At 30.1% G+C, this 22,245-nt stretch overlaps 1 protein-coding gene across 9 annotated transcripts in view; it reads left to right on the top strand.

Annotated features, from left to right (window-relative positions):
• Positions 1-22,245, top strand: part of LOC122516751 (septin-7) — a 42,395-nt gene that overhangs the window by 5,515 nt on the left and 14,635 nt on the right. For 5 of the 9 annotated variants that reach the window (XM_043634829.1, XM_043634827.1, XM_043634826.1 and 2 more), the window contains exon 1: positions 7,307-7,684. The exons of 3 other annotated variants lie outside the window; for them this stretch is intronic. In XM_043634829.1, coding sequence (XP_043490764.1) covers positions 7,337-7,684 — 348 coding nt within the window. In that variant the 5' untranslated portion in view covers positions 7,307-7,336. Of the gene's footprint in view, positions 1-724; positions 882-7,306; positions 7,685-22,245 lie in introns of those variants that run through there. One more of the 9 variants, XM_043634832.1, reaches the window with a different exon arrangement.

The following is a 22,245-nucleotide window of genomic DNA, read 5'->3' as shown; positions in this document are numbered from 1 at the left end:
ATATTTCTATATTATTTAAAATTATAATCGTTGCAAAATTTTTGAAAATAAGTGCTTTTACTGTACAAATAATATTAATTGTTAGAAACGTTTTTCAAATTTCTGTTTTATATCATCGAAAAAATGAAACATTCGATAAACATTTAGCACGCAAGGATGTGGTTTGGTATAATTGCTCATTGCACGGAATAAAGTTGATTGAATAAACGATATTTACATACATATATACGTGTATTTATATTATCGCGATTAGTCATCGTATACTGGAAACAAACACGTTTGATATATTTTTTTAATTCTAATCATATTTCTTACAAGTGACATCTATTTTTTGTACGCACATACATTTACTTATATAAATATAGAACATCAAATTTTAAAGCTTATCAAATCAAAATGTCGGTCATTTTGTTTTGTTATCGTTCATATCAATAAATATAATTAAATAATTAAAGAAAATAGAGGAACGTTTTTCTAAACCAACTAAAATACAGTGTTTATCTGTGTGCATGTGTATGCATTATTTATTTAAACAGAAAAGGAATTTTGCGATCGGATTAATATTTTATCAAGGATAAAAAAGTGATTAAATAGAAAAAAGAAACAATTGTCGTATTTAATTACGTGTTTTCGATTTATACACAAACGTAACGGTAGTGTATTTTTAAGTGAAATTAACAATATCGTAGCTTAGTTGCAATTGGCACAGTTGGTTTTTTCTTAGTGCATAGAACGTGTTACGTGTTTTTTTGCTTCGAACAAAACCAGTGCTAGACTTTTTTTATTGGATCGTTAAAATGTCGACTACGACAGCGTCAAGACGTCGTTTGAATCCGGCAGTACTTGCCAAATATGATCTGCAGAAAAATTCGTCTCCACAGGTAGTTAAACACTTTTTTCCCCCATTTATGTTCAGTTAATTTGTTGTTTTTATATCTCATATCATCTGACTTTTGTATCATACATTTGTGAACAATTTAGTAGATTGAGATAGGATAATCAATAATTATAATCGAACTTTTTTTTTAAATTCATGTCTACTACATTTGTATGCTCCATATCGAGTGATTTTTGAATAATAAACTTAAATAAGAACTAATTTTTACGATCGGATTATCGCAAATGACAATCTAACGTTTTTAATTTATATTTCTACATTTTGTTATATTCCATATCATGGGGCTGGAACAATACATTTTTTAAGAATCGATTTCTACGATTAGATTGTCACGAATTATAAGCGAACTTTTTATAAATTTATGTTTTTTCAGTTTGATGCTTCATATCACGTGACTCTCGAGCGATATCTTTCTCTTTTCCTAATCAATTTTTACGATGATAAAATTCAAGATAACGAAAAATGGTTCTTTTTATTTAATACATATAATATTTGTATCTTTTTATTTCATAATTCAACGGTAATATTTCTTATAATAACGAAGGATCATATTTGAAAATTTATTTGTAAATTCAATTTTTATGGACTTTTAGCAAATGATTGCCAATGAATGTATTTTTATTGTATTCTAATATCTCATTTATAAGAATAATTATTAACATTAGTTTGAATCAGTTCATGCATTATTATTATTATTATCATAGATCGTAAACGATAAGACGTCCCAGATACTACTACCTGCATAAGATAATAATATTTTCCGTATGTGTATTAACGGAAATTCAGCTCGTATATTTTCCCTCGCACGTGACTTATACATAGTTTTACAGGAAACGTTGTGAGTAGTGACAGTGCGCCGTTATATTCTGATAACTTCGGTCTGCACTTTGATAATGCATTGCCAGGAGATTAAAAGAAGTTTCTACGATATTACATTTATTATATTTTAAGCCTATTAACACGCATAAATACACGATTATTTTATTTATTTATTTTTATTATAATAAATTGTATCTTTCGGATAAATTTGATAGATTTTTTTTTAAACGTGATTTACAAAAGTGATAATAAAAATAGAAAATTATATATCAAATATAGTTATATATAAAAATATAAAAAAAAAAAAAAGAAACTGAAATAATAAAAATTGTAAAAATAATAAAATTTTACAAAATTTTTTATATTCTATAATACAGATTCTAATAAATAAAATTAAAATATATACATTTGTTTTTAAGGGTGGCTTATAAAACTATAACAAATGTGTGAAAAATAGTAATATAAATAGATCACCCTAAGCGATTTCATTTCCACGGTTTCAACGATCGTTGTGGTAACGTTGGAAGAACCGATTGGTATTCTTATGCGTCGCTAGGAAGCACGTAGCAGAATACTTAAAGTATCATTGTAGCCTTAATTGGAATTGGAACTGATATCAACATAGAACTATGTAACGTGTATACATTCTCGTACTGTTATATGCGATCGAATGAACGCCTTACCTACGATCGGACGTGTGCCATTTTTCTTGTTTCTTTTTTATTTTTTTTTTTTTTTTGACTTCATTCCTCATTGTTATCGCAAACACGTCTTAAATCGGTTACAACCGAGTTGAAAAATTCTCCATTAAGCAATGTCGAACGATTTATGCGCATATATATTCATATATTTTAAATATATGCACCTATATAAATATATATATCGGTAATTTATTACGGTTAAATAATACAGTGGATCTCAACCAATCGATTTTTCTATTTCACGAATGTATTATCTATTTTTGTGTGTGTATGATCTACATGAGATTAAAAAATGGATCCTATTTTTTTAATTATAAGTAATTAAGATTACTCGTTGAATTTAATTTTCAATTTTAGTTTATTTTTTCTTCTAAATAATTATTTTAAAAGATTATAGGTTCGATGTTAAATATTTCAATTTTGTTTTACGATATTTATAAAATATATTTAGAAAGAAGAACAAAATATCTGCGAGTAAAATATTAATTTTTACTAAAAGCTTTTCGTTTATTAAATCTTTTAAATAAATACAAATAATTATAGAGGGCTTTTTGACGTGCGCAGAAAAACAATTATTAAAATACTACGCCAGATAGTATGCAACCCGTTTTGAGTAGGATCATTTAGAATGCCTTTCTTCGAAGAGAGTAAAGAGAACGAGAGAAAAAATTTAACGACCTCTTTTCTCTCTACTCTATAGTAGAAAAATAAACAAAAACTGTAAACAGAAAAGAAGCTTTCTTCCTACTACTTCTTATGCTACTTCTGTTTCTGCTATTTTAAAGTTACGAAGATACAAATCGTAACTTTACTAATTTCAGCCTCTTCTTTCGAGAATGAAAGTATAAGAAATAAAAAAAAGAAGATAACACGAAAGTTTGCATGATGTTTATATCAGGTTAACCTCACGCGTTTATATTTATCTAACTTGAATTAACACGCCAATAAAAGCTGCTAGACGTCAGTTCGACGGATGCACCACACTAAACGAATTTTATTCGATGTTGGAGAGTCATAAAACGTTTTTGAACGGCTCTACTTCAAATACTATCATTTTTCTAATCATTCAACTTTTCAACGAGCGTATATTTATTATTCAAATAAATGTTATTAATTTTTATTAATTTATAATTTTAAAGATAGGTATTTAAATTTTATTTTACGATATTTAGGAAACAAAACAATATCTACGACAGGAGTTGCAATTTTTATTGAAAGCTTTTTATTTATATTTTTTATTTTATCAATAAGATACACATTCAATAATAAATATATATGTAGGTATATTTATTTCATAATATAGTTGATCCGCGCGGAAGTTGTCTTACTAACAAGAAGAAAAGAGGTATTAAACAGTGATGATAAAAATGACCCCCTTTTACGTTTATTAATTGGAGGAAGCGAGTGCAGTTCAGAAAATTTATGTTAACTACCACGTAGAAGAAAGATTAAACGTTCTTTATCATACTTCTACCATTTACTGGTAGTCATCATACTATTTCGTATCCTCAGGCAATGTTTCTGACAATCTCTTTCTTTTACTCTCTACTATTAAAATTTTTTCTTCCATTTTTAACATGAAAATGAAGTCTAAGATATCAAAAAAAAAATAAAAAGAAATTTAAATCGCAGTGTCTGTTTAAATATCTTTTTGGATATTTTGATAGTTGCTTATTACGAATAAATAAAAAATAGACTTCCAAAATAAATATGAATTTATATGAAATTTAGAAAATATCGTTTGCGTAATAAATTTTAAAAAGTTAGGTTAATTGGATATTACCATCACGAGAAAACTTCGAGGAATAAATTGAATCGAATGTTAAAATACTTCAACGTGGATTTATTAAAACAAAAATTGTTCTTCAAAGCAATTATTGGGACTACGCATGCGTCGTTTTATACGACAGTACTTTCTTTGTGCTTTAAAATTGGAGAAAGAAGCGATGCCATTGGTCGTCGTACTTGGCTGATTGGCTGACAACAAAGAGATGTAAGAAATTTGACATACTATCAACAACACAGTTAACTAAATTTAAATGTTTTTCATTACTCTGTATATATAAACATATATAAATATAGAAAATAATAATAATAAAAATAAATCTCATGAATATTATTCATCTTTTTGGCAAACTTCTATCGAATACACTTAAATCATAATCTTCATGAATATTTGATGAGCTTGATCGATCGAATTGTTAAATCTTTTCGAATAGAGGTCAGGAATCTCAGACAGTGAATGCATGTCGTGTATGTGTGCTTGTGTGTGTGTATAAATCAATTCGATGCATTATTCGTTAAAAGAAAGGTTAGATTTCCAACAAGTTAGCGTTGGTAGCAATGTTAGCCGGTCGAGAGTGGATCCATCTGGTGAGGGCTGGGGGTAATCGAGGCTTCTTTCTCCCCCCCACCATACTCGGCAGCTGCGTCAGGCGTGGTCATTCTGGCAGTCGCAGTGAGAACCTACTCGGAGGTAGGACGCTCTTACCGGTATTTTGTTAGGGTGGAGTTTTTCTTTCCTCGTGTATCACACTTTTATATTACGTGCGTGAATAGAAAATAACATATATTGATATATACATATATATATACATAAATTCTATACAGATAAATCTAAAAAATTTATACCCTAATTTTCTTCTTTTTCTTTTTTTTTTTTTTAAATAAGCAAGAAAAAGAAATTATCAAAAAAATCATCAGCATATCGGAAGTGTGATAAGTATAGAATTTATAGTCTCGGAGTAAATTTAAATTAACGATAGTTCTTTATATTAAAAAAACAAGTAATAATAATAATAATAATAATAATAATAACGTTAAATTGTTGAACGATGAGCGAAAAAGTGAGAGTGGTGATCTTAACCACGTTCAGCCGGCAACTCGGCTATGGTGTGAATCAACAACGCCGGCAATACGATCGTTTGTGAAGCTTTTGCTTGAAGCTTTTAGAGAGAAATACATCAAGATAGAAAGGAATAAAGGAAGGAGAAAGAGAGAAAGAAATAGAGTAAGAGTGTAGAGTAAGAACAGGACGTGTTATACGGGACACCATCAAGTTCCAGCGTGCATCTTCTACTTCTTTTTTTTTTATTTTTTCTTGAAAAAATAATCTTGAGGAATTTAACTTGAGCGGCTTCGTTTCTCTCTAAACTGAGAAAGACAGACACCCATACATATATACATATATACAAAGTTAAAAAGACATCTTTGTATGTAATGTGTGTTGGGAGTATTGGACACTCCTATCTCTGTTTTTTTTTCTTCCTCAACCTTAGACGGTCGATCGTCTTCTTGTCTTCTTTTCTATCTCTACTCTGCGGCTGAGATATATATATATATACACACACACACATTATATACTATATTATATATATATATATATCACTATATATATATTTCTTCTCTCTTTTTCTCTTTTCACACACGGTGCGTGTGTGTGACGACGCGTACGTGCGCCCTTACGCATCAGATCCAACACCGTAAGTGTCTCTCATGGGTTACCTTCCTACACGCATTCAAGTTTCTCTCGATATTATGATAAATTTTATTCTTAATTTTATTTTTTATCGTATGGTAAAATTGTTGATCTCGTATGCGTCCTTACGCATCTAACCCAATACTATCTCTTGTGGATTACCTTCCTTACAAGCATTTAAGTTTCTCAATATTATTACGAATTTTATTTTTAATTGTATTTTTATTTTTATTTTTTATCGTACAGTAGAATTTTTAGTTAATTAAATTTATAACGAATCGACTTTCGATGTCTGCTTCGGTTATTTTCGTTTATATTCCTGGTAATTTTTTTTTAGGTTAACTTCTTAAATTCGATTTTTTGTATACAAAATGTTTGCAACGTTTTTTAATTTCATCAATATAATAAATGTTCTTATAATTTTCGTTTTTTACATTATGGTTGAAAACTGTGTATAATTTTGTTTTCTTTTTTTGTACTTACAATTAGTAGGCATATTAGTTTGCTTAATATCCAATAATTTCAAGCATGTTTCTATGCGCGCGCGCGCATACATTATCATAATAAAGTTTATTTTGTTTGTTTGTATTGCTCGAACGTTATTGGTGATTTTCTTATCATTTTAGTCGGTGAATACGGTTTGATAATCTCAATCGAGAGAGAAGATAAAATTGAGGTTATCTTTAGAAAAGTTACGGAGAAAAAAAATGATAAATTATTTCGAAGGGACTTATTTATCTTAAATTAAAAGCTTTTTAATGTCAAAGTTAAACGACGTTCTTTAAAAGCGGTTTATATTTGATCGTGTCAGTGGAGTTCTTTCTCAATATAAAGGGAGAAAAATATTAGACGGAGATGTAAAATATCAAGCGGATGTGGAATACCTGTAAATTACATATATTCGGTATTGAGAGAAACCAATGTGCGAATTCTTAAAATTTTTGTGTTGTATTATTTATTAAAATACAGTGGCGTAGGAACGAACATTTTTTATATGCTTTACTTTTTATTTTATTTGGTTTAATATCATTTACATTTTATTTTAGAAGAACTTAATTTTTACAAACAAATGTTAATCTTTTTTCGATGTATTTTATTATACTTTTTATATTAAAAAATTAAAAAAAATGTTAATTAAATAAGTTAAAGTCGCGTGATGCGATTCTATGCTAACTTTCAACAATTTTGGATAAATTCGTCTAACTAATTATCAATAATAAAAATAATATTCGATTTTTTAATAATTTGTAATAAATAAAATATTAAAAAAAAAAGAAAAGTACGAGTTACTGTATAACAGTAATTGGTATTGATCGTTCGTTATGCCACTGTAAATATTCATTAAAACTAAATCCAAAAAGCAAATCGATCGGAAAAGATTTCTTCCCTCTTGCAAAAGGTAAGAAAGAAGGAGGAAGAAGAAGAAGAAGAAGAAACAAGATGTCTACGGAAAATCAACAAAACGGTTCAGCAGGATCAACGCAAAGTAACGGAATTAAATCAGCAACGATCAACGTGAGCGGTAATACGAGGACGATACCAAACAACTCGTCGTTCCTCTATAGCAGTAATTCGATGTTGAATCGAGAGAAGCCACGGCAAGTGCCGCCTCCGACTTTACCAAAATACACGTCGAGTTTCAACGCGGGATCGAACGGGAGTGGCGCTGCCGAGAGACTGAGCAGAGACAGAGAAGCTGGGGGTAGTTACAGGCTAGCAAGCCTTGAAAGACTCGCCCTCAGGCAGAGAATACTCGATGGAGAGAAGGCCAACGGTGATGCTACATCGGTAAGAATTTTATATCCAATCGATCCAACATCTTCCGATTATCTTACGATCAACGTACTTTCTACTTTTATGACGTAACTTTGTTCATTGCAAACTTGAGATTGATAGGATCATGTTTGATTTATTATGCATAGTATTCATTTGAATTTGTGATAGTCACATTATTTGGACTTTTTTGCGTGTGTTGAATTTGAAAATGTCGATTCAACTTTTTCCTATTACTTTTTTATTATTATCCAAATTATTAAAAGATATATTAATGGAAGATAATAGTTAATTCACCATCATTGGATTATTTTACTTTAAAGTGAATTTTAAGAATGACAACGCCATTTTCTAGATATTAAGTACGTCGAATTCAAATCTTACTTTTTCCCTACTTTCTTTCTTTCTTTTTCTTTTCTTTTTTTTCTTTTTTTCTTTCTTTCTTTGATAACTGCTATGTACGCTTGTTAGAGAAAGTATGAAAGAAAGTTTTCTCATTTTATCTCATAACGGTAAAAGAAGATTCGAAGATTTCCTTTTGTACACCATTATTTATTGTTAATTCAAATCTTCAATGACAATATTTCATTATTTAATTTTATCCAGATTAGTTGGTACGTAAGAAATCATTTTTTAATGGAGATGTTAAGTTCTAATCTAACGTTTTTCATATTGTCTTTTCTTTGATAATCCTAAGTACGTACATTAATGACGACCATGCTTGAAAGAAGCTTATCTTTTTTTATCTGTCGAAAAGAAAATTTTAATTCCTTCTTTTCATTCTTTCAAATTACATATGTACGTTTTCTTTTCATACTTCAGTACCCATTTTGCAAGAAAATGGAACATTCCTCCAAACAAAGAGGTCATTTAACTTGCAATTAGTTATCATCGGTTACTTTTTCTGCATACGAATTATGCGTACTTTGATATTCTCTGTCGTAATAACTCGTCGTTTAACGTTGAGATTATCGTTTGATGCGTTTAGAAGACGTAATCAAAGTTTCCTTCAATTTACAGTCTTCAAGCTCTCTCTCTCTCTCTCTCTCTCTCTCGGGCTTCTCAGCGTCTATAATTCAAGCGTTACACGGTGTAATCGACCGATCACAAGATTCATGTCGGCCTATCGAGCCTGAAATCGTTCCTTGATATTATACGTTACTTACACATGCTACCTAATCGACCGACGTAATCGTTCATTAACGTTTCTCAATGTATACACTGAACCCAAATTCCTTAGGTTGGCAACAAATTTCTAAATGGTTTGCCAAAATCAATTACTCAGATTGTAAAGCAAAAAACAAAACCTTCTGCTCGTATTTTTCTTGGCTTAAATATTTTCGAGGCAACGAGATTGTTTTTTATTGGTTACAATTTTACAGTAAGAAAAAAAAGCTTCTTTTTTATCGCTATTTTGTTTCAGATTGTAAAGACTACAAGACTTAGACACTTTTTTTTTTTTAATGATTTTATACAGAAGAAAAGGAGTAATTGATTTTAATAATTACTCGGAAACTTTTATTTTATTTTATAATTTTTCTTTTTCTTCTCGTTTTAATTTTGAAGATAAAAAAAATCGAGAGCGAGAAAGAAAGAGTGATGACCTATACGCATAGTTAGAACGAACAGCAGCAGTATTTCGCGCGCCATTGTGACTGTCGTAATGAAGAGGCCATTGAACAAGCCATACCTCGATATATCCCTCTTTTGTCCTCGACGATCTTGCGTGCCTATCGCGCTTTAATATCACTCTCAGGGCTTAAACTAATAATCCTTCCTAGTGAAATTTAGGAGAACAGGGGAGTAATAATATTAGTCATTCGAGGAAGTTGCTAAAAACGAAGTAGTGTCTCCTTTAAAAAAAGAGTGTAAGGGAGAAGAGAGAGAGACCTTTATCTTACTCGAAAATCTATTCCATGTCGCCATCTCGGAGGTCGATGTACTTTATCGTTGAAAATATTATATCAAGTTCCAAGATTTATAAAATTGCATCGTTCGTGCATCTTAACTAACGTTTTTAAGCTTTCGTGTCAACGGAATATGAAATTTTAAGTTTCATAATATTGTATCGTTTTTTATCAATTAAATTGTCTCTATATTATTTGCATTTTCATTGGGTGAAATTTTATGAAAAAAGAAAGCTCGTTTTTGATTCGTCTAACTTTTACAGTAAAAAGAAAGCTTGTTTTTTATTCGTTGAAATTTTACGATAAAAGGAGAACTTCTTTTTTATTGGTTGAAATATTACAGTAAAATGATAGAAATGATTTGTCGAAATCTGAAAGTGGCGCAAACGTGGCAACTATGTGCCAGGAAAGACATAAGATGACTCACGAGTTTTTGCTCGATCGTTTCATAATTCTCGGTACTTATCCGGAGTATACTCGGAGCAGGTATCAATCCCCAATCCCCATCTTGGTGCGTCATTCACGTCGCCATTGCTTTACTTTCGATTTCCCGTAGGCCTGGAAGAACGAATTTCGAACTTTTACGCTATCTCGATCAATTATTATTCTTTTTCTTACTAAATATTAAGAAATCACTACGTAAAGTATATTAATATTGATATAAAATACAAATTTATTCGGATAAGTGTAATTCAAATGCAAAATACGAATCTGCAATTAAACTTTTATCTTTGTTAATATTATATAAACTACTCCACATTAATTTTAATCTAAATGCGAACTCTATAGCATACAAAACAAAAGAGATATCTTAAATTATCTTCATACTTTATTTCCATTACCTTATTTGAAAGATAGAAAATAAAAACTCCATCTTCAAGAACAAAGAGAGAAAAAGATTGAAAACAAAACGAATTGAAATGCGAAGGACTCTACGATGAGGGTTAAAAATGTAGAATTCTCTCTTTAGACTCTCTCATGGCCAACGAAGTTCGTCGTCGTCATCGTAGCCGTAGTAGTCGTCTCGTTTATTTCACGCTGCTCTGAAACGAGAAACGTTGTGGTGAGTCAGACACAAGAGGCGAAGGGTTCTGCTCTCTAAGCAACGACGCCCCAGAAAAACGATAAATTACGTCGTTGATCGAGATACGAGTTGGGCACGACGACGACGACGACTGCTGTACGGAACACGCTTCTTGATCCTTCCTTGCATTTCATGGTGCAAGGGATGGAGGGGGTGGTGCAAGGGATGATTATAAATCAAGAATAAGGCTTCCCGTGCATTGATTGCTCTTCTATATAATACACTCGAAGGAGTTAATAAATTACAAATTTTTTATCTTCTTTACCAACTCCAATTTGCGTTCGCCATTTTGAAAATACTCTCGTGAGTCGTTAGTTACTTGATTGGCTCGATAATGAATAAACGCGTTAAAGTTTGTCGGTGAACATTCGACTGCAATTAATTTTCCAGCATTTCGAATATCTTCCGAGTTAAGGAATTGAAATTGTGTTGGAAAGTATACAGTTGCTCACGCGCTAACGTTTAACGTTTAACTTGTGATCGTTTTTACAGTACGAGAAAGGAATTGAGGGATGAGGTGTGAGAGATAGAGTAGGGTGAGAAGGAATGGTTATAAATCGACAAAAGGGTTCGGTGAGGGTTAGCATGAACTTCGGTATATACTTGGAAGAGTTCGTAAATTGGGAACTCCTACGAGTGTTACAAACTTCGTTTTACGTGCGCCGTTTTGAAAAGATTCTCGTGAATCTTTAGACACGCGATCAGTTTAACGACAAGTAAACGTGCACAAAAAACTTCCAAATTTTTGATTATCTGACTTCGGATAAACCTAGTTCGCAAAAAGTGGCTACATTTTTATTGGATATTTGTTTATATTTTCTTTGATTTGGAACCCTAAAATGGAACTATGATTGATAATTTTTCTTTTCCAGAGACCACAAAACTGTGTTACATGTATTGAGTATAATTAATTTGTAGGATTGATTGGTTTCTAAATAGCTCGACCCAATTAATTGCCTAACATTTCGAACGTTCGATAAATCGAATTATCGAAATTACTTTTGAATGTGTCACGGGTTAATGTTCAAACCTAATTCTTGAACGTGTTCACATTGCGAGGGAGAAGTTGAAAGAACAAACTAGGGTGATTGCAAATCGAGGGATGTTCGCGTGCGAATAAAAAATACGTTCAAAAAAGTTCGCAAGCTTTAAAAACTTTTCCAAACGTTACGAACTTTGTTTTACGTTCGCCATCTCGAAAATCCCTCTCGTGACTCTAAAAGTTGTATGATTGACTACAGCTAGGGTACAAATTGCGAAAGTTTGTTGTCGAAAATTCGATCCCAATTAATTTTCCAATATTTCGAACGTACGACGAGAGAGGAGAGTCAAAGTATCGAAATTATGTTTGAACATCGCACTTGTTTACGTATAAACGTACCTCGCGAACGTTTTTACGGTGCGAGGGAAGAATCGAGTGGCGAATGATGAGGTTGGGCGGGGGGGATAGGGGTAGGAGGGTGATTACAAATTGAGAGGGCTTCGTGCTCGTTGGTTGGCCACTTCGGCATACATTCGATAGAATTCGTAAATTTGGAGCTTTAACGAGCGTTAGAAGAAACTTCTTTTTATGTTCGCCATTTTGAAAATACTCCAGTGAGTCTTTACAAAAATCACGCGATTGGTTCTACAACGAATAAAAGGAGGAAAAAAGAAAGAAAAAAAAAGACTTATCTCTTCCAGGCCTCTTCAAGAAGACCTTTTCAAATCAAGCGTTAGTTTAGTTAATTGATTGCGAGTCTACTAGCACGTGCAAATAAAATAATCGTTTCTTTTGTGACAAGACGTATGTACACTCCTATGTTGTACGTATCATCGTGAACGAAAGTAATACTTGTCTTATATTTTTTTAAATAATATTGTTCATCCAAACTTTAATATTTATTATCCTCGTCACTTAATATTTTATTGGAAATATGAAAAAAAGTTATTAGAATAAGTAATAGATTTTTGTATAGAAAAAAATTTTTTTTCTTATTAATAGTATTGATCGTTAATATTATTTTTATTTAAATTAGAACCTTTTATTGTGTGCATTCTAAATTAATTATTGCAAAAATACACTGATAAAAAATGTCAATATTGAAAATGTTTTAAATATGAAATTAGATTTTTACATTTACATATATTTTTTCTCGGTTACTTAAAAGAAAACTATAAACAAATGTTGGCACTCGAAGAGGTTGAATAAGGAAAGAAATATTTCGTAATATTCGTCGTAAAATTTCGTCGTTAGACCGTTTAAAGGAAAAAGATCTATATAAAAATATGCGTAATTCGTGAGAAGATTAATATCATCAGTCGTAAAGTACGAGAGAAACAAACACAAAGTACTCTCGTGTGCGAAAACAAGGTTGTCGGCGGTCGCGTGTAACCAATGCTTATAAATACGTTTGGAAGGTCGTTTGTAAGTCAATCTGTGCTGGTCATGCTATAAACAATGCTACGAACAACGACTGTGTCCGAGAAATTCTAAGAACAAAAAATAGAAGATCAAAAAATTGTATTAATAATAATGATAATAATAATAAATAAATAAAAACTTTGAGAGAGAAATTTTAAGTTAAATAAAATAGGAAACATACAAATAATAACAATAATAGTAATAATCAGTGAACATAATGAATGAAAAGAGAAATCCAAAAAATTTAACGGACAAAAAATAGGAGACTAAAAATAACAATAATAACAATAATAAAAAAAATAAAAAGGCGGGAAAAGAAGAAAAAAGTAGAGGAAGAAAGGAAAAAAGTAGGACGTTGAAGTAGTCCATATACACTTCATACATCCTAGCGACTTTTGAGGAAAAACCTCTTTCTTTTCTTCTCTTCTCTTTTCTTTTCTTTTCTTCTTTTTTTTTGTTTTGTTTTGTTAGTCTCTTTGTTGAGGACTAGGAGAAAAATGTTTCGTCGACATCGTGAAAAGACACTTCTCAACTTTTCCACCCGTATACGCTTATCGTAAAACAACCATGAATGCGTATAGCATGATAGCTTAACTGTACTTTCTGCAAAAATGTGTTAAAATATTTTTTTATATAAAAGATTATTTCTAGCTTGTCGAGTAATTTTTGTCACTAATTTAACTATAAAATATTGTTTGGAAGATTTAAAAATAATAGAAATTTTTGTTACTTCAAATAGTTGAATTTAAATTTGAATTTGAATTTCATATTATTTTAAGTTCGTAGAAAAATTTGTATCATTAGTTTAATCAATATTGTTGCAATGAAAAAAAAAATAAGCTTTGGAAATTTACCTCGAATTTAAAATAATTTCAAATCCACGCACATGCATACACACATCAAATAATTTGGATTAGAAAAATCTAAATTTTGGTTACTTTGAGGAAATTGATTTTTACATGTTTGTTGGTTTAATTTGTGTGAGATCGCTATAATTGTTTTGTAAAATTACGAGTAAGATCGTTTGAGAGTCACTGTTCGTATAAACACATGGCAGACTCCCTCGCCCTCTTCTGCATTTCGTCGAAGGACCCCTTTGGCCTAACTATGGGGGGTGGTTTACTAAAGGGTCTTGCCCCATGGTGCGTCATGTATAATCGAAAAATATACTACGATTTCTCTCGTGACTCATACAAAAGAAAATAAATACAATAGGCTCTCTAGTTTTTATTATTTTCTAGTGCACTTTTATTTGTTTTTTTTTTTTTAGAAAAGTCAAATTTTTTGAATCTAATTAAAAATTAATTCAAACAAACAAATCATTTTCGTATTTGAAAAATTAATAATTTGTGTTAGTAAAAATCCTGAAAATTAATAATTAAAGTTCGTTCATTTTCTTTATTCTAAACAAATATTTAGAAAATCAATAATACGCGTTAGTGAAAGTAAACAAAATTAGTAATCGATTGAAACTAATTTTATTCATATTATGCAAATTGTACCGTGTAAAAATAAGCGTAGAACAGAACATACAAATTTAACTCGAACATAAAAAAAATTATTGAAGCTTAAAGATTCGTCATTCTTTCGGTAATTCAATTTAAGGAATTTTCACTTTGAAACGGTCCACATCACACATCTCTTTCTCCACGTACGTTACAAACGTTTACTGAAAGAAAGAAAGAAATAAAGAGTGTTTATGAATGCTAACACGATGAGAACAACTTTTACGAGCATTACGCAGAGAGTCTCTCTTGAGTGTTTCCTTCTTGTTGTCAGTTGCTTTATCTTTTTTTCTATTCCTTTTCTATCTCTCTCTTTCTTTTTCTCTCATTCGATCATTATTTTTTCATTTCTCTCTTATCGGCTTAAAGATGAATGACACTCGTGGATACTTCCAGTAATAATGCGATATGCTTATAGCTTACCTTTGAAAGTATCTTTTATATTTTCAATCAAAGTTCTACAAAATATCCCATTTTTGTGTACAGAATTTGACCACTATATTTTTTAAGTAAAAATAAGAACAAAATGTTATATACATACGTGAACTTTTAAATACTTTATTACAAATTTATATTAAAGCTTTATTAAAAAGGTTTATTTAAAATACGAAACACCAACGGATTGGTTTTTTGCTCGGTACCACATAGAAATATAGAGAGTTCAAGATAACGATAATAATCGTATTTATTTCAATATTATTTTTTATTTATCGATTAAACAATATATTGAATGGGTTTCCTCATTTATATTTGAGAAAGAAAACATTATTATTGTATTTAAATTCTATTGTGTAAAATAATCTTTTCAGTGGTTAAAATAAATCCTCTTTGTTTACATCAAACAAAAATTGTTAAGTTTAATAATTTTATAAGTACAGATTAAAATCACATTAATTTCAATATTATGTTCTATTTAATTTATTAATTAAATAATATCGTTCGAGAGTATTTTATATACATAAAATTTTGTAACTTCTCCATATTGAAAATTTTAATACTTCATTTAAATATGGATTATATTTTATTCAAAATAATTATATTTTACAGAAAATAAAAGAGTGGCAATATAAGGAAAAATGAATCGAGGGGGTGGGGGGTAAATGGTGTACGGGTAAGGGTTTAAAGGATGTGCCTGACCATCTGACACAAAGCGCACCCTTTCACGAAAGCAGGGCGCGTCCTACTTTTTTTCTTTCCCTTTCTCTCTTTCTATCTTTTCCTCCAGTTATTTTTTTTCCCCCTTGAAGCAAATCCTCGCTTTCGTTTCTCGAACATGTGTATGTATATATGCACAAAGAGAGAGAGAGAGAGATAAGAGTAGTAGTTTCCCTGTGAAATCGCAGGAAACAGAGAAAGCAGAAGAGGACTCGCATAGGATTTACTCGACCATCGAAGTACATCCTCTCTTTCACTCTCTCCATCTCTCTGTTGTATATTCAAAGCCACCCGAACAATTTCTTCTATGAACATTTATCCATCCAAAAACCTTTCGTTTAAATTCCAATCTATAATCTCAATGAAATTTGTTAACCCCAAATACGCTGATTGACGTATTAGCAAATAGCATGATTTTTAAAATAAACTATTTTATGGGATAAAATAATGAAACAATTATGCTGATAAACGTATTATCAAATAGACAGCATAATTTAAAAATTGAAAACAACTTTATTTGATTAATAATATTTTATATTAAATTTATTGTTAGCTATATTGGTGGACGTAAAGTCGGGCAGTATGATTTTTAAAAAAATGAACAATGTTATGGGATGAAATTAATTAGTAGTAGTCACGTTGATAGACCTAACAAATAGACAGCATGATTTTAATAATGGACAATTTGATGGGATATATATATAATATAATTGTTTTCTTTTTGGGTAAAGATCATTTTTATATAAAGTATCAATGAAATTTGTAACAAGCTACCCCGTGATCATTTTGCTAAGACCATGAAATTTGAAAAAAATGGACATTTTTATAGAATGATCACTATGTAGTCTTAAAATATGGTCCTCTTTTACAAAAGACAATTGGACAATTTTCAAAGAGATACTAACGAAATCACCTATAAATTATAATATAGAAATTAATTGAAAATCATGCTTTAAAAAGTGGATAATTTTATTATTACATTAACAGTTGTTATAATCTTACAGTTGAATCATCTCAAATAATCTATAATATCGTTGAAATCTAACTTACATTGACCATAAAACTAAATAAGCAATAAAGTCATAAATAATCTAAAAAAAAACAATCATAACCCTAAGAAACCAAACAAAATAAATTACCAACGCTCCTAAAACAAGGAAGTAAACAGAATAAAAAGGAGAAACTTTCGAAGAAGTATCAATTTCGATGAAGAAACGCTGTTAATGATCCTCGGTTTCGTTTTTTTTCTTAATGAAATAAGAAGAAGAAGAAATGGAGGATGACCGTAGGGGTCGCCTAATCACGTGATACAGCAACGTCCTCGTTTGCTCTTGCAAACGTTGATCGAAGAAAATTACTCGACGACAACGAAGACTACGCCTCGCAACGGCACGTGCGATCTCTCACAGCTTGCATAATTTCCCAAGCTTGCTAATTATGAATATTTTCATCGTTGCCGTCTAACTAACATAAGACAACGACGACGACGTCATTGACTTGGTTGTCGCCTTTTAGTCCTTCGGCAACGAACAAAGGGAGCTCGATAATATTCTCTCTGTCTCTTTCTCTTTCTCCTTCTCGGCTATGATCGGTACACACACACAATAGTCGGTTATTTTAAAGGAGAAACTTTAATTTTCTGCTTCTTTTTTACTCTTCTTTTAACTCCATCATTTAGCCTCATCGACCAACAGTATTGTAATACGAATTAGGTTACAGATTTAGGATTCCTCAAATCCCCCTTTTTTTTCTCATTATTTTCTATCTTTCTCCCCCTCTTTTTCTTCTTCTTCTTACGGGAATTCAATGGGTCGACCAGCGATTTGAAATTTCTCTCCTTGACATCATCCTCTCCACCCCGAATCCATTTCGACGTCGTATCGACCCTGGTCCCAGCAGCGGCTCTCAAACTTGCTTCCGAGATTAATTTCGTTTGAAAAATTAATAATAAAGAAAATAAAATCTATCTCTTTATAATACGGTGACCTTTTCTTTAATGTACTTCTGCAACGACCTTTTTTTTATTTATTTTTTTTTTTCTTTCTTTTTTTTTTTCAGGGAAAAGGTTTCTCTTTCACTTGGTTAATCATTCTTACAGTGACTCTCAAATTAAATTATTGCAAAAAATAATTTGCATCCATATTAACTTCGTTTACGATCACTTATTATATTCATTACCATAATTTTTATTGTGCATTTTTTTTTCATCGTAACATTTTTCATCTTTTAAAATTTCTTAGTAAATTGTTCTTACAGTTCGCATAATTAACTACTCCTACTCATATAATGCATGAATTATTATCACGACTTCTTGCTCGCACGTGCTCTCATGATTTATGGTATGAATAACGGTAATGATAGTATACGTGTTTTTTTTTAACTTCATTGTTCTTCTTTTTATATGCTTACTATAATTTCTTAGTATTTTTATTTTATTTTATATTGTACACGTGTGTAGTTTTTTAATCACGAGAAAATGTTTTCTTTACCAAGTTATATTTTCTTTTACGACTGGAATATTATTGTTGTTATTATTATCATCATGTTTTACTGAGTGCCAAAGCGATCAATCCCTTTAAAAAAACATTTTTGTGAACATATTCCAACAGAAATAAATCTTCTTTTTAGATATTATTAGATAATAAATATTAATGTTATTATCATTACTATTATTATTACGTTAGCGAAATATCGAATAAAATTAGTTTAAGTTATTAAAGAAAATACATTGAACGATTTATAGTACTGTATACCGAACAAGTTCGTACGTAATGTGTGTACCCGGTGGTTATTCATGAAATCCTTTTCTCTTTTTCATATTAGAATTTCAAATTACGCGCCAAACTCGTAACCTTTTTTTCGTATTTCTTTCTTTCTATCTTTCCAATACTCGTCACGAGAGGGCTACGTCGCCATGTATGACGATCGTCGATCGTTTCTTCTACTCTTTGTATACACATTTGCGTGTATATGTTTTGTGGTGTGTTGTATGTGTGGTTGTATGCGTGGCGCGCGCGTGTTGTGTGTGTGTCAGAAGAGGAAATGAATTTTTGTCGTCCTCATGCATCGTGGAATTGTTACCAGACTCGAAATCATTAACGCGTTCGCGGTCAACGAGTTAAACACGAGTACGAACGATTTTAATGAAAGCGTAGTTTTTACGCGAATTTTGTTTTGTTCTATTCTCTCTCTCTCTTTCTCCTCTTTTTATTCCTTTTTTTTTTACAGTACTGGGTTTCGTAGCTCGGCATTTATAAGCGCGGTCCACGATTTAACAAAATTAAAAGATTCTTTTAGAGAAATCTATTTGATATTGTTTTACTCACCTTTGAGTTAGTTTCATTATTGTTAAAGAACGAAAAGTAAGTTTGAAAATATGTTTGTTTGTTTGTAAGCGATTATATTTTCGTCCTTAAATTATTCTAGATTTTTGTTACAAATATAGTGAAAGAAAATGATTGTATAAAATTGCAATTTGTTATCTATACATTATTTTTGATCAAATTAATATAAAATACGTGGGTTGAAAAATTTTGACCCAAAACAAGAAAACTTTTCAACCAATCATTTGTATCTAAAAAAGTTTGTTTAAAATAGAATTTTAATAAATATATAAAAATGTTGATAATTGACCAAATAAAAAATATGAAAAACTGATTTAACAATTTATTTGATAATATAAATAATTCGAATAAATTGTTAAGTATGTATAAAGTTATGTAAATGAAATCGTAATCTACTTTAATTTGGCGAATATATCGAAAAAGCTTATCATCCTTTTTTTGTGCTTATCTTATCCCAGATAAAAGAAAAAATATGTTGGCACGATATAAAATACTATGAATCGCTGCGAATGTAATCCAGGTATAGTACGCGTGCTATACGTAAAAGTAATTTAACTCGAATAAATTTTCCTGTGAAAAACCGCAAATTTCTTGAAACAGTTTTTTCTTTTTCTTTTTTATCTTTTTTTTTTATTATTTTAATTTTGTCTTCTTCGTCAGGTTTACATTCCTGCATGTTTCTCGACGTTTTGCACATAAACACACACATACACAGTATGTTGAGTTTATACAGGTATTAAATATATAAATAATATATTCTATTATAATATATTTATTTATATAATATTATATTATTTTTTGTTTAGATCAAATAGAAAATATTAATATTTTATAACCAACAAGATAAAAAAAATATCCAACATGGCGGCCTTGTTCCTCTACTAAGAAATAATAAAATTAACATTAAATGCCCTGAATCAATCCTCGATCTAATTTCTTTGAAAGCGTGTTGTGGTTGTACCATCCACGTACTACACGAAGGAACGCGGATGATTTAATTTATGGGTAAACGAAGTAAAGAAATACGAAGAATAAAGTTATCGGAATGCAACGGAATAATATGCGTGAAAAATATATGAAACAAAATGGCCGTGATTAAAAATAAAAATCAAAGGTAAAAAGAATGGAATGAAATTTTCCATATATAAAACTTTCTCTTTTATTTCTATTTTTTCTTTCATTAAAAATAATTGCGCGTAATATTTCTTCTCGATTTCTAACAAAAAGGATAAATTTAAAGCACAAAAAAAAGAAAAGAAAAATACGAATATTTATTTATATTCTCCTCGCTCTGATACTGTGGAAAAAAAAAGATATAGCGGACAGCTGTATTCGCGTGTAATTTTTGGCTGAGTATCAATTAAATTAAATGGTATTGGTACTTCGCATTTGCGATGCATAAATAAACAGCAAATCGTATTATATAATAAAATGACAAAATAAAATAAATTAATGAAATGACAACAATAAATAGTAATATATGTAAATAATAATATTTATGCGGGTGTACAGGTGAAAAATGTAAGGATACAATGGAATACCTTGTTTCTCTGAATTAAAAACTCGCTCACCAATATCTCACAGTATTAAACAAAAAATAAAATCTAAAATGCATAGAGATAAATCTAGATAATAGATTTAACTAACGCACAATTACGTTCAAAAAATATATATCTTGTTTTTAAACTCGCAATGATATTTTAAGGATATGTACTGCATAGTTTCATCTAATATCATCGTATGATCTCGTCTACAACAACGTGTTGGTCGATCTTCAAAGAAAAACCTTTAGGTGCATCAAAGTTTTTTTGTGGCTGTGTTGTATGTAGTAAACAGTGTATCTATGTACACGTGCACGTGTGTGCGTGTATCTTCTGTACAATGAACTGGTGAAGCTGGAAGTAACATCAGCAGCAAAGCAGACTTAGGTCGATACACACGCGCACACATACAAAATCTTTCTCTCTCAACGTGCTTACATTCAAGCCAAGTCGATTATATCGATTCCGTAGAAAAAGCATAGACGTTCTCTCCCTCTTTTTTGTCGCTTTTGTCTCTTTGACCAATACCGAGTTCTTTTATCGTTTCTGCTTCGTCGCTAGTGATAACAGACTGACGGCTAACGAACTTTTAATTAACGATAGTCACCTTAGTATACATCTACAAGATAACACGTTCTTCTTCAGCAAACTATTTTACATAGTTTTTTTCTTATATTTCATTTCGTAATAAGAATTTTTTTCTACGAGTCAAGGTAAAGTGATAATTCCTTTAAAAACAAAAAACAAATTAGGTAATATTAGGTGTGTTAATAATTTTTTCTCTTTTTTGAATTATAGATAATGCATCGATAATAATAATTTATTAAGATGAGTCAGAACTAATAATTAGAACAAAAATATGTTTTAAAAAAATGTTTAGAACATTGGATGTCCGCTTATGTTATATAATATTTTTTAATATCTTTTTATTCTAAGAATTAAAGATGATGTATTGATAATAATGAACCACTTTTTATGTGCTGACTAATGTAAGTTACATAAGATATAAATGTAAAATTAATGATGCATAAATATATGTGCATCTATGAAATCATATAATTATATATCATTATACATAAATTTTTGTAATTGTGTATTTATATATATATGTAAATACACTACCGACTAAAAGTTTAAAAACTCTACCAATATTCCGAAATACAGAATATTTATTAGACGTAGTAGTTAATTCAGCGCTTTTTAAAAAAATTTAATATTTATTTATAAAATAATCATATATCTGTTATTGTTCATATTTTTCAATGTTTCTTGTCAAATTTGGCAAAGATATCCAAGTAGGAAAGTTCATTTATAGCATTATGGACACTTGAAAATACTGAGAATCTCTTTAAAAATATTATTCGATTTGTTAATATTTAATATAATAATGATAAATCATTTGAAAACTTATAAGTATGTTAGATTTTCATAGAAATCGGTAAACGTTTTCAAACTTTTAGCTGATAGTGTATAAACGTCCATATTCTCTTGGTACATTTTTTGTTTCTAATTAAGCAAATGTTGAATCAGAACATGAGTCATACTAATTGTTGATCCAGAACAAATAACGTTTCTTATGTTTGTTACTTACACAGATAAATCTAATATTTTTGTCGTTTAATGTCGAAGAAACATT

The sequence above is a fragment of the Polistes fuscatus genome, unplaced genomic scaffold (genome assembly GCF_010416935.1).
Source record: "Polistes fuscatus isolate 324 unplaced genomic scaffold, CU_Pfus_HIC Scaffold2, whole genome shotgun sequence".
NCBI classification, from domain to species: Eukaryota; Metazoa; Arthropoda; class Insecta; order Hymenoptera; family Vespidae; genus Polistes; species Polistes fuscatus.
The sequence above is the reverse complement of the archived record's forward strand: the minus strand, read 5'-3'. Positions and strand labels throughout refer to the sequence as shown.